Genomic DNA, 12,873 nt, shown 5'->3' with positions numbered 1-12,873 from the left:
GAGCCTCAGCCCTCACCATGGAATTACTACTCCAGTATAGGCAGTTTAAGTGGGTCAAGCTAAACTTCCTGCTGAAGACTATTTTGAAAAGATAAATACTGAAAAAAAATCTGATTGAAGGTATAAGAGAGTTACTGGATTGCAGAAGATTTATTAAAGAAAATTAGATATAAAAATAGGCATAAGGATTTCATTATGGGAACTTCCTTTTCCCTTGAGATGTAAGCCAATTTTGAAGAGGAATCTTAGAGGCTAGGTGGCTAACCAGTGAGGTTTTGCCTGTCTTGCAGAGCTAATGCTGACTCTGTTTGGTCATAGCATCCAATCATGATACATCATAGGAGTGAGATAAATCAGGAGTAGCTATGCAGCCAAGCTTCTAGCCATTTCAATCAAGAAAGTGTATTACGATGTGATCTGAGTGCCAGTGCCTCTCACACCTTGCAAAAATACATATATCTCAAGAGGCAGACACATTATGCTGGACTGAAGTTGCTATGTATAAAAGTTCTGTGTAAATAATGTCAGACAGAATTTTGAGATTGAGGAGTTCCTACAAAACAAAATAAAATATCATAAACAATAGAAAACACAAAAGAGCTTTCAGTTTTTGGAGTTAACACACATCAACTTTACTTTTTTATTTAATTAACTTTTTAATTTTTTTAAAAAAGATTTTATTTATTTATTTCTTCATGAGAGACACAAAGAGAGAGGCAGAGACATCGGCAGAGGGAGATGCAGGCTCCATGCAGGGAGCCTGCCGTGGGACTCCATCCAAGGTCTTCAGGATCATGCACTGGGCTGAAGGTGGCACCAAACCACTGACCACCAGGGCTGCCCCCACAAATAAGCTTTAAATGGAAATTATTATGTAGGAGGATAAAGATGAGAGTAAGAAACTTTGCAGATATGTAAAGCAATCAAGAGAATAATATCTAACTTTTTCCAAGTATAGTGGCTAGATTTGGAACTCAATGAAAGTAGTTTACAGATTAGATATAGCTAGAAAGAAAGTTTGTGAACTGGAATACAGAGCAGTAGAAAATATTCAGAATCAAGTTTTGAGAAGCAAAAGGATAGAAAAACAAGAAATGAGGGTTAGGGACGAAAGATGTAGGGACATCCCTTCTATGAGTTCCTAAAGAAGGTTTAAAGAGAGAAAAAGGCTGAATCAGTGCTTGAAGAGAGAATGGATACTTATTATCTCAATCCAATGAATGAAATTATTCTAAAGATTCATTAACCCTACCAAATCAAAGCAGGATTTATAGAAAGAACACCACACTTGAACATATGATAGTAAAAATATTTAGAACCAAGAGAAAAAGACAAATATAAAAACAGCCTGACATAGAACATATAGTCACTTCAAGGATGGATAAGTGGCACAGTCGGGTAGGCCTCTGACTCCTGGTTTTGACTCAGGTTGTGATCTCAGAGTTGTGAGATTGGGCTCCATTTTAGGCCCACATTCAGCGCACAGTCTGCTTGAAACACTGTCCCTCTGCCACTGCCCTTCCTCCCCTAAAATAAATAAATCAATCTTAAAAAGAAGACATATTCACTTCAAAGTATCAACTTTAGAAGTAAGATTGACAATTGGCTTATCAGACTAAAAATAATGGAAGCCAAGTAAAAAAATAATTACCAACTAGAATTGTACCAATAGGTATCCGTCAGAATGCAAAAGAAATGTAGAAATCATAGTTTAAGACTTCAATGCTCCACTTTCAATAATGAATTGTACAACAAAACTAAGTATCAGTAAGGAAATAACAGATGTGAACAGCATTATAAACCAAATACTTAACAGGCATATGTGGAACACACTGTGTTCATCAATAGCAGAATACATTAGCCTCCAGTGCACATGGAACATTATTCAGGATCGACCGTATGCTATTTCACAAAGCAAGTCTCAATAAATGTTAGAAGATTGAAAGTATAAGAAGTATGCTCTCCAAACAAAATGGAATGAAATCACAAAGCAACAGCATAAGGCCATTTGGAAAACTTACAGACACGTGGAAGCTCAACAACACATTTTTAAATCACCAGTGGGTCAAAGAAGAAATCACAATGGAAATTACAAAGTATTATGAGATTAATGAAAATGGGAACACTATACCCCAAGACTTAGGAGATGCAATGAAAGAAGGACTCAGAAATTTATAGCTATAAACACCAATATTTTAAAAAGATTTGTATTCCATAATTAACTTTCTATCTTAGGAAAGAGAGTAGAAAGGAATAAAAAACTATGCTCAAAGAAATAGAATGAATGGAATAATGAAGATTAGAGAAGAGATCAATGAATTAGAGGAGAGTAGAATAAGACACTACAATCAAAGACACTAAAAGCTAGTTCTCTGAAAAGTTTGACCAACTAGACAAACTTTGGCTACATTGACCAAGAAAGTCATAAAACTTAAATTTCTAAAATCAGAAATGAAAGCAGACACATGACTTTTGATCTTCAGAAATAAAAATTATCATAAGAATATATTGGAACAATCGTATTCCAACAAGTGAGCTAACCTAGACGAAATGAACCAATTCCTGGAAACGGTGTAACAGAACTGACTCAAGGAGAAATAGGAAATCTGAGCAGACATACAACAAACAGATGGAGTCAATAGTCAAAACGCTTTTCTAACAAAGAGAAGTCCAGGACCAGAGGGTTTCAGTGGTGACTTTTACCAGTGAATACAAGAATTAACACACGCAGAACTCAGAGTCTAAAATGTAGATAGGAGAAACCACTTCCTAATACATTTCATAAGGCCTTCATATGGCGTACATTTCACACTAAATGGGGTCAAAGATATTGCAAGAAAATTAAGCTAAAGATCAATATGTCTTATGAATATAGATACAAAAATCCTTATCAAAATTGAAGCAAGCCAAATCCAGCAGAACTTCACAGGGATTATACAGTATAAACAAGTGAGAGTATCCCAGGGTAGCAATACTGAATCAATATAGAAAAATCAGGAATCCCTGTGTGGCTCAGCAGTTTACCACCTGCATTCTGCCTAGGGCGTGGTCCTGGAGTCCCAGGATCGAGTCCCATGTCGGGCTCCCTGCATGGATCCTGCTTCTCCCTCTGCCTGTGGTCTGCCCTCTCTCTCTCTCTCTCTGTCTGTCTCTCATAAATAAATAAATAAATAAATAAATAAATAAATAAATAAATAAATAAATAAAATTTTAAAAATATAGTAAAATCATTCAATTTAGTATACCATACAAATGGAAGTTAGGGGAAAATAAACCAAAAATATTCTCCTTAGATATAAAAAAAATGTTGAAAGAAATTAAAGAAGACCTGCTAAATGTAAAGATATCCCATGATCAAGGACTGGAAGACCTACTAATGTCAAGATGTAGTAATCTCTACATTTACATACAGATTCAATGTAATCCTATGGAAATTCTAGTTACTTTTTTTTTTTGCAGAAATCAACCCTAAATAGCCAAAACAATATTTAATTTTTTGTATATTTTTTATTGGAGTCCGATTTGCCAACATATACCATAACACCCAGTGCTAATCCTCTCAAGTGCTCCCTCAATGCCCGTCACCCAGTCACCCCAACTGCCCCCACCCACCTCCCCTTCCACTACCCTTTGTTCATTTCCCGGGGTTAGGAGTCTCATGTTCATCTCCCTCACTGATATTTCCCACTCATTTTCTCTCCTTTCCCCTTTATTTCCTTTCACTATTTTTTAAATTCTCAAATGAATGAGACCATATAATGGCCAAAACAACATTTGAAAGAACAAAGTAAGAGGGCTAACACTTCCTGGTTTCAAAACAGTCTTTGAATCAGAGCACTGTTGTGCATGCACAAGGATAGACATAGACCAAAGGAATGGAGTCAAGAAAACAGAAATAAACTCACACACTTGCGATTTTCACAAGGGGGCCCAAAGGCCCCATCCAATGGTAAAGAAAGAGTCCTTTTTCAAATGTTGATGGGAAAACTGAATATCCACATGAAAAAGAATGCATCAAGAGCATTACCTCAACAATCAATGTGATTCATCATATCAGCAAAAGAAAAAACAAGAACCATATGATCCTCTCATTAGATGCAGAGAAAGCATTTGACAAAATACAGCATCCATTCCTGAACAAAACTCTTCAGAGTGTAGGGATAGAGGGAACATGCCTCAAATCTTAAAAGCCACGTATGAGAAGCCCACAGCAATTATCCTTCTCAATGGGGAAGCACTGGGAGCCCTTCCCCTAAGATCAGGAACAAGACAGGGATGTCCACTCTCACCACTGCTATTCAACATAGTACTAGAAGTCCTAGCCTCAGCAATCAGACAACAAAAAGACATTAAAGGCATTCGAATTGGCAAAGAAGAAGTCAAACTCTCCCTCTTCGCCAATGACATGATACTGTACATAGAAAACCCAAAAGCCTCCACCCCAAGATTGCTAGAATTCATACAGCATTTGGCAGCGTGGCAGGATACAAAATCAATGCCCAGAAATTAGTGGCATTTCTATACACTAACAATGAGACTGAAGAAAGATAAATATTTTTATAAACTTATTTTTTATTGGTTTTCAATTTGCCAACATACAGAATAACACCCAGAGCTCATCCCATCAAGTGCCCCCCTCAGTGCCCATTATCCATTCACCCCCACTCTGCACCCACCTCCCCTTCCACCACTCCTAGTTTGTTTCCCAGAGTTAGGAGTCTCTCATGTTCAGTCTCCCTTTCTGATATTTCCCACTCATGTTTCTCCTTTCCCCCTTATTCTCTTTCACCATTTTCCATATTCCCCAAATAAATGAGACCATATAATGTTTATATATACAATGGAATATTACTCAGCCATTAGAAATGACAAATACCCACCAAGAAAGAGAAATTAAGGAGTCAATTTCATTTACCAGTGCACCCAAAAGCATAAGATACCTAGGAATAAACCTAACCAAAGAGGTAAAGGATCTATACCCTAAAAACTATAGAACACTTCTGAAAGAAATTGAGGAAGACACAAAGAGATGGAAAAATATTCCATGCTCATGGATTGGAAGAATTAGTATTGTGAAAATGTCAATGTTTCCCAGGGCAATTTACACGTTTAATGCAATCCCTATCAAAATACCATGGACTTTCTTCAGAGAGTTGGAACAAATTATCTTAAGATTTGTGTGGAATCAGAAAAACCCTGAAGAGCCAGGGGAATATTAAAAAAAAACCATATCTGGGGGCATGACAATGCCGGATTTCAGGTTGTACTACAAAGGTGTGGTCATCAAGGCAGTGTGGTACTGGCACAAAAACAGACACATAGATCAATGGAACAGATTAGAGAATCCAGAAGTGGACGTGCTGAAATTATAAAATTATTAGAGGTGAAAGAGACATCAGTGGCAATTATTCTGACATGGGATTAGTCAGCAAATTCTTAAACATGACATCAGAGTACAAACAAAAATAAATAAATAGATAAATAAATAAATAAATAAGATAAAACAGACAAATTGAACTTCCTCAAAATTAAAATATTGTGCATCAAAGAACACTTTCAAGAAGATGAAGACAAAACCTATATTAAGGTAGTTACTTTTGACAAATTACATATATCTAATAAGGATCTAGTATCCATGGAATATAGAGAACCCTTCCAACTCAGTCACAAAAACACAAATTTAAATGGGCAAAGGGCTTGCATCGGCATTTCTCCAAAAAAAAAATGTATACCTGGCCAATAAGAGAAGATGCTGAATGTCATTAGTCATTAGGGAAATGTGGAACAAACTACTATGAGATTTCGTTCATTTATTAGAATGCCTACAATTTTTTTATGATAGAGAAGAACAAATGTTGGTGAGAATATGGAAAAAATCATAACCTCATAATGGTGGTACAGCCTCTGTAGAAAGTAGTCCTGCCATCCCTCAGAAACTTAGATGTAGAGCTTCCCTACGACCCACCCTAATCCACATGTAGGGATGTGCCCAGGAGAAATGACAATATATGTTCACATAAAAGCCCCTTCACAAATGTGCATAATAGCAATATTCATAAGGTAAAAAGCTAATGCAAGCCAAATGTGCATCAAATGGTGAAGAGATTAAAAAATGTGAAATATTCATTCATACAGTGGAAAAATCAATGGTCAGCCATTTAAGAAGTAAGGTTCTTTTGGGTGGGGGGTAGGGAGAGAGCACACAAGTGAGCAGGGGGAGGGGCAGAGGGAGAGAAGGGGAGAGGGGGAATCTTAAGTAGGATCCATGCCCAGAATGGAGGCCCATATGGGGCTTGCTCACAACCCTGAGATCATGACCTGAGCCCAAAGCAAGAGTCGGATGCTGAGCTAGGTGATCCACCTGGAGCCCCAAAGGGAATAATGATCTACTACAAGACAGAACATGGATGAGACTTGAAAACATTATGCTGAGTAAATGAAGCTTGACACCAAAGGCTAAATATCCTGTAAGTCCATTTATATAAAATGTGCAGAATAGGGACAGAAGTGTGTTTGTATTTACCAAAAATGGTTGGGGGAGAGGGAAAGGAGCGTGCTGACCGGAATAGCGTTTTTTTGTGTGCGATGAAACTATTCTGGAACCAGAGAGTTGCTCACTGTGGATATAATTAGAAATGAAACATCACACTTGATTAACACTTTGAAGTGGTAAAATTGTCACTTTTGTGTCAATAAGAATTGTTCCTCAGTTTAAAATGTTAAAACTAAAAAATAATAATGGTGAAATAAGAACATTCACTAGCATTTTCACTGATAGAATTTACTTGAAGCACATCGATTATGCTAAAAAAATCCCCTGAGTTCATAATACCAAAAATAAAAGCCCCCTCATTGGTTACCTTTGGAAGCTGATGCTGAGGGAATTCAAGCAGTGACCCTCACAGTGAGGAAATTTTTGTCACGAGCAAATTTGCTTTACAGAATATTGCTACTAATAAATGAAGATTAAAAAACAGAATTTGAATATTATCATCTTATAAACCCCTAATGAAATAATGAGTTTAGGTAAGATTACTGATATCCACTAATATTAAAAAAGGAAGAGATGCAGCCAGGTGGACTTCTCAGTAGTATAGAAACAACTCTTATGAAATATTCTTGCCAAATATCAATCATGAATTAGAGTGAGACTTTAGGACCTACCAAGTACTGGAAATATAAGGAGCAAAAGGACATAAGGTGGTTTGTAGGATAAAGAACCTGTTTGTACAATAAATAAAGTGCAGTAATAATTTTGACATGAAAATAGAGGGACAGGCAGCCAATGAATTAGAGATTCAAAGGTCATCAAGAGAACACAGTGTAAGGATGTTATTGAATCCTGTTCCAACTGGGACAGTTCTCCTGGGTTCCCCTGTCAGCAAGCTTTGTCTGACAACCCCTCCCCTACATGGCCAGGCTCCAAAGCCCAGAAGTCTCTTGGGGCCCCAGGTATCAGGAGAAGAGCATAGACTAAGAGCAGACGCTGTGACCCTGAGTGGACTATTGTCCCTGGGGCAGCAGGTGTGAACTCCTGAGCCCAAAGCCATTTCATCAAATCTTCCCTCCATCACGTTAGGCATACCATTCTTCTGTGAGCTCAAAAGATATGTCTGGAAAGACAGTCCTCTTTGGGTTCTTCTCTGCTTGCTGCTGGTCTCTGTGAAGCAGACGCTAATCCATGTGGGGAGAAGACAACTCTGAATACATTTCTGTTCCTGAGGGAGGATTAGTTGGAGGTTGTTTTTAAAAAGTATGAAACTGAAATGTGCCTGAAAAATTCAAGCACATAGAAAGTGTGTGGCCTGCAGTGAGGATGCCCCTCTGTTTACACCAATCACTGTCCCAACTCTGGAGATTTGGGGTTTCTACTTCTGCATCTTTGGGGAGAAGGAGGCCTGAGGGTGCATGTATCTTTCATTTAACTTGTGTTTCCTTTATAGATATATGACCACACCCACATCAGGTCTGAATTTTTAATCTTTTATCAAATACTGTGCAATCCTCACGTTCTACAACAGTGACGTTCTCTTTCAGTGTCTCAGTGTTCCATTGTGTGCGGGACCAAGACTTTCTCATTTCAATCTGTGAATGGCTGTTTAGGATTGTACATTTGTAAAATTAATTTGAAAGCTAACATACACTATAGCAGTAATTTCAGATGTAGTTTTCAATAAATCATCAGTTGTGTGTGACACTAGGTGCTCATCATGTCATAAGCACACCTTGTTGCCCATTATCCAGTTACCCACACCCTCCCCTTCAGAATCAGTTTGTTTCCTATATAGAAGAGTCATTTTAAAACTTTATTCTGAAAAGGGCACTGAACCTGAGATCTACTGCTTAATATTTTTAAGGGCACAGTATATCATTATTGATTGTAGGTACATGTACAGCACATTGCTAAAGTGTTTCCTCTTATTGACAGAAGTTTATGTCTGCTAAATAATAACTCCTCCTCCCCACTGGGGAAACCTCCATATACACCATCAAGTATTCGGGACACACTTCATCACATGGTCATGTGTTTCTGGCCCAGCCTCTGCACAGCCTCCTTCACATCCTTGTTTCGCAGACTGTAGATGAGGGGATTGAGCATTGGGATGACCAGCGTGTAGAAGACAGAGACCACCTTGCCCTGCTCCATGGACTCAATTGCTCCTGGCTGGGCATACATGACAAAGAGAGTCCCAAAAAAGAGAGTTACTACAGTCATGTGGGAGCCACAGGTGGAGAAGATCTTGCGTCTCCCAGCTCCTGACCGCATCCTCAGGATGGTCGCTATGATGTAGCCATAGGAGATGAGGATCACAAATGCCAAACCCACAATCATGAACCCACAGATGCCAAACAAGAGAAGTTCATTGATGGTCGTGTTACCACAGGCGATCTGGAGCAGAGGGGGTACATCACAGAAGAAGTGGTTGATGCGGTTGGAGCTGCAGAATGGGAGGTGGAATGTGAAGCTGGTCTGCACAACAGAGTTGAAGCAGCCTCCACAGTAGGCGCCCAGCACCAGGCGAGTGCAGGCAGACTGGCACATGGTGCTGGGGTAGCGCAAGGGTCTACAGATGGCCATGAAGCGGTCGTAGGCCATGACACCCAGGAGGAAGCCTTCTGTTGTGGCCAGCAGGGATAAAAAGAAAAACTGGGTGGCACATCCTGCAAAGGTGATGACCTTGGACGAGGAGAAGAAGTTGGCCAGTGCATTTGGGGCGATCACAGATGAGTAGCACAAGTCCACAAAGGAGAGGTTCTTGAGGAAGAAGTACATTGGGGAGTGCAGGCGGGCATCCAGGGTGATAACAATGATCATGAGAATGTTGCCCAGTACAGTCACCATATACAGGGCCAGGAACACAGCAAAGAGCAGGGCCTGGGTCTCAAGGCCACCTCCAAATCCTTCCAGCACAAAATCTTGAAAGTAGGCCATGGAGAGGTTTCCATTACTGTGGGATGGCATGAACCTCAGTCCTCACCACGGGAATTACACCTCCAGTATTAGCAGATTAAGTAGGTCAAGCTAAACTTCTGCTGAAGATAATTTAGAAAAGATAACAAAACCAAAATCTGATCGAGGTAAAAGAGAGTTAATGGGTTAGTGAAGAATTATTTTAAAAATTTCAAGATAAACACATAGGCCCTCAGATTTCATTACTGAGAGCTTATTTCTCCTTGTTACATAAGCCCATTTTGCAGAAGAATCTGTGAGGGCAGGTGGTTATCAGTGAGGGTTTGACTGTTGTGTGGAACTCCTGCTACAGTGGTTGGTTACCAGGGACGATGCTAGATGCACCATAGGAGTGAGATAAATCAGGAGTAGGTATGCAGCTCAGCTCCTGACCATTTCAATCCCTGAAACTGTATTAATATGTGAACTGAGTGCTAGCGCCTCTGACACTTTGCAAAAATAAGCATATCTCAAGAGGAAGATACATCATCCTAGACCACAGGTGTTATCTATAAAAGTTTTTTTATAATAAATTTATTTTTTATTGGTGTTCAATTTGCCAACATACAGAATAACACCCTGTGCTCATCCCCTCAAGTGTTCCCCTCAGTGCCCGTCACCCACTCCCCCCCACCCCCCACCCTCTTCCCCTTCCACCACCCCTAGTTCGTTTCCCAGAGTCAGGAGTCTTTATATTCTGTCTCCCTTTCTGATATTTCCCACACACTTCTTCTCCCTTCCCTTATATTCCCTTTCACTGTTATTTATATTCCCCAAAGAATGAGAACATATAATGTTTGTCCTTCTCTGATTGACTTACTTCACTCAGCATAATACCCTCCAGTTCCATCCACGTTGAAGCAAATGGTGGGTATTTGTCATTTCTAATGGCTGAGGAATATTCCATTGTATATCTATAAATTCTTTGTGTCAATACTGCCAGACAGAATTTTAAAATTGAGGAGTTCCTGCAATATGGATTAAAAATTCAGAAACAATAGAAAAACTCAAAGAGGTTCTAGATTTTCGAATTGACACACCAACTCTAAAGTTATTATGTGTAAAGGAAAATTTGAGACTAAGAATTATAGCCAACTGAACAAACAATGAAGAGACTAATATGTAACTTTTTGGAAGTACAGTGGCTAAAATTAGGAACTCAATGAATGTACTTTAAAGAGTAGAAATAGCTAAGGAGAAATTTGTGAACTAGAATACAGATCAGTAGAAAATATTTAGAGTGAGATATTGAGAGACCAAAGATAGAAAAGTCAGGAATGAGGGTTTGAGTTAAAAGATATGGGGACATCCATATCCATAAAAAATAAATTTATAAAAAGATGTTTCTTTTGTAAAATAAAACATAACTGACTCGAGAAATATATAATCCGAGCAGACATATAACAGAATGAATCAGAAGTCAAAAAACATTTCTAACAAAGAAAAGATCAGGACTAGATGGTTTCAGTCGTGACTTTTATCAGTGAATACAGAATTAACACAAGTACGCTCAAAGTCTAATAGGAGAAAACACTTCATTTTTTTCTTTTTTCTTTTCCTTTTTATTTTTTTTATTGTTCAGTTTGCCAACATATAGCATAACACTCAGTCCTCATCCCACCAAATGCCCCCTTCAGTGCTCATCACCCAGTCACCCCAACCCCCTTCCCACCATCCTTTCCACTACCCCTTGTTTGTTTCCCAGAGTTAGGGGTCTCTCATTTTGTCACCCTCACTGATATTTTCACTCATTTTCTCTCTTTTTGCCTTTATTCCCTTTCACTATTTTTTATATTCCCTGAATGAATGAGACCATATAATGTTTTCCTTCTCTGATTGACTTATTTCATTCAGGATAATACCCTCCAGTTCCATCCAGGTCGAAGCAAATGGTGGGTATCTGTCGTTTCTAATGGTTGAGTAATATTCCGTTGTATACATAGACCACAGCTTCTTTTTTTAATTTTTATTTATTTATGATAGTCACACACACACACACACACACACACACAGAGGCAGAGACACAGGAGGAGGGAGAAGCAGGCTCCATGCACCGGGAGCCTGATGTGGGATTCAATCCCGGGTCTCCAGGATCGCGCCCTGGGCCAAAGGCAGGCGCCAAACTGCTGCGCCACCCAGGGATCCCTATACCACAGCTTCTTTATCCATTCATCTTTCAATGGAGAAAACACTTCTTAATTCATTCCATAATGCCTGTATTGTTTTCACACTAAACGGAGTCAAAGTTGTTGCAAGGAAATGAAGCAACGTATCAAAATGTAATGACTATGGATATAAGAATACTTATCCAAGTCCAAGTAAACTAAATCCAGCAGAACTTCACAGGGATTATACAGCATAACCAAGTGAAAGTTATCCCAGGAGTGCAAAGACAGGTCAATACACAAAAGTCACTCAATGTAATACACCATACAAATGGAATTAAGGGGAAAAAACTACATGATCATCTTAGTAGATACGAAAAGTACAAGACATTGCTAGAAGAAATGAAAGAAGACCTACATAAATGTAAAGATATCCCATGATCATGGACTGGAAGGCTTACTAATGTCAAGATGTAGTACTCCCCATATTTATGTATGGATTCAATGTAATCCTATGGAAATTCCAATTCCCTGTTTTTTTATGCGGGGGGGGGGGGTTGTTTTGTTTTGTTTTCAGAATTGACCCTAAATAGCTGAAACAATATTTGAAAAGGACAAAGTCGGAGGGCTAATACTTCCTGATTTAAAAAGTGACTTTGAAGCAGAACGGTGTTGTGCTTACGCAAGGATAGACATAGACCAAAGGAATGGAATCACAATACAGAAATAAACTCACACATCAGTGATACTCAACAAGGGGCCGAAGGGCACCAACCAACTGTGAAAAAAAAAAGTAGTCTTTTCCACAAATTGTGATGGAAACACTGAATATCCACATGTAAAAGAATGATTTAAGAGCTTTACCTCACACTACATAAAAAAATACTCAAAATGGACAAAGACCTAAATGCAAGTGCTAAAACTATAAAACTAGTAGATGTGAACAAGCGTTCAGTGTCAATTATTGTGACTTGGGATTAATCAGAAATTTCTTAAATATGACATCAAAGTACAGACTACAAAATAGGAGAATTAAAACTAAAATTCAATAAATTATACAAATTGAACTTCATCTAAATTAAAATCTTGTGCATCAAAAGACACTATCAAGAAGATGAAGACAAAATGTATATTATGGGGGATAATTTTGAAATTTATATATCTAGTAAGGATCTAGTATCCTTACAAGATAAGAACTCTTCCAACTCATCAGCAAAAACACAAATTTTAAAATGGGCAAAGACCCTGCATGGACATTTCTCCAAAGAAAATATACAACTGGCCAGTAAGTATAAGAGAAGATGTTCAACAACATTA

At 38.5% G+C, this 12,873-nt stretch overlaps 1 protein-coding gene across 1 annotated transcript; it reads right to left on the bottom strand.

Annotated features, from left to right (window-relative positions):
- Window positions 1-8,460: 8,460 nt before the first annotated feature.
- LOC119865870 (olfactory receptor 12-like) lies at window positions 8,461-9,564 on the bottom strand. Its single transcript, XM_038573098.1, has one exon. The coding sequence runs from the start codon at window positions 9,461-9,463 to the stop codon at window positions 8,513-8,515; it is 951 nt and encodes a 316-aa protein (XP_038429026.1). The 5' UTR covers window positions 9,464-9,564; the 3' UTR covers window positions 8,461-8,512.
- Window positions 9,565-12,873: the final 3,309 nt, after the last annotated feature.

The sequence above is a fragment of the Canis lupus genome, chromosome 25 (genome assembly GCF_011100685.1).
Source record: "Canis lupus familiaris isolate Mischka breed German Shepherd chromosome 25, alternate assembly UU_Cfam_GSD_1.0, whole genome shotgun sequence".
Taxonomy (NCBI): domain Eukaryota; kingdom Metazoa; phylum Chordata; class Mammalia; order Carnivora; family Canidae; genus Canis; species Canis lupus.
The sequence above is the reverse complement of the archived record's forward strand: the minus strand, read 5'-3'. Positions and strand labels throughout refer to the sequence as shown.

Bases quoted from the DNA above. Each gene is read 5' to 3' on its own strand.
- LOC119865870 (XM_038573098.1), bottom strand. From the start codon at position 9,463: ATGCCATCCCACAGTAATGGAAACCTCTCCATGGCCTACTTTCAAGAT.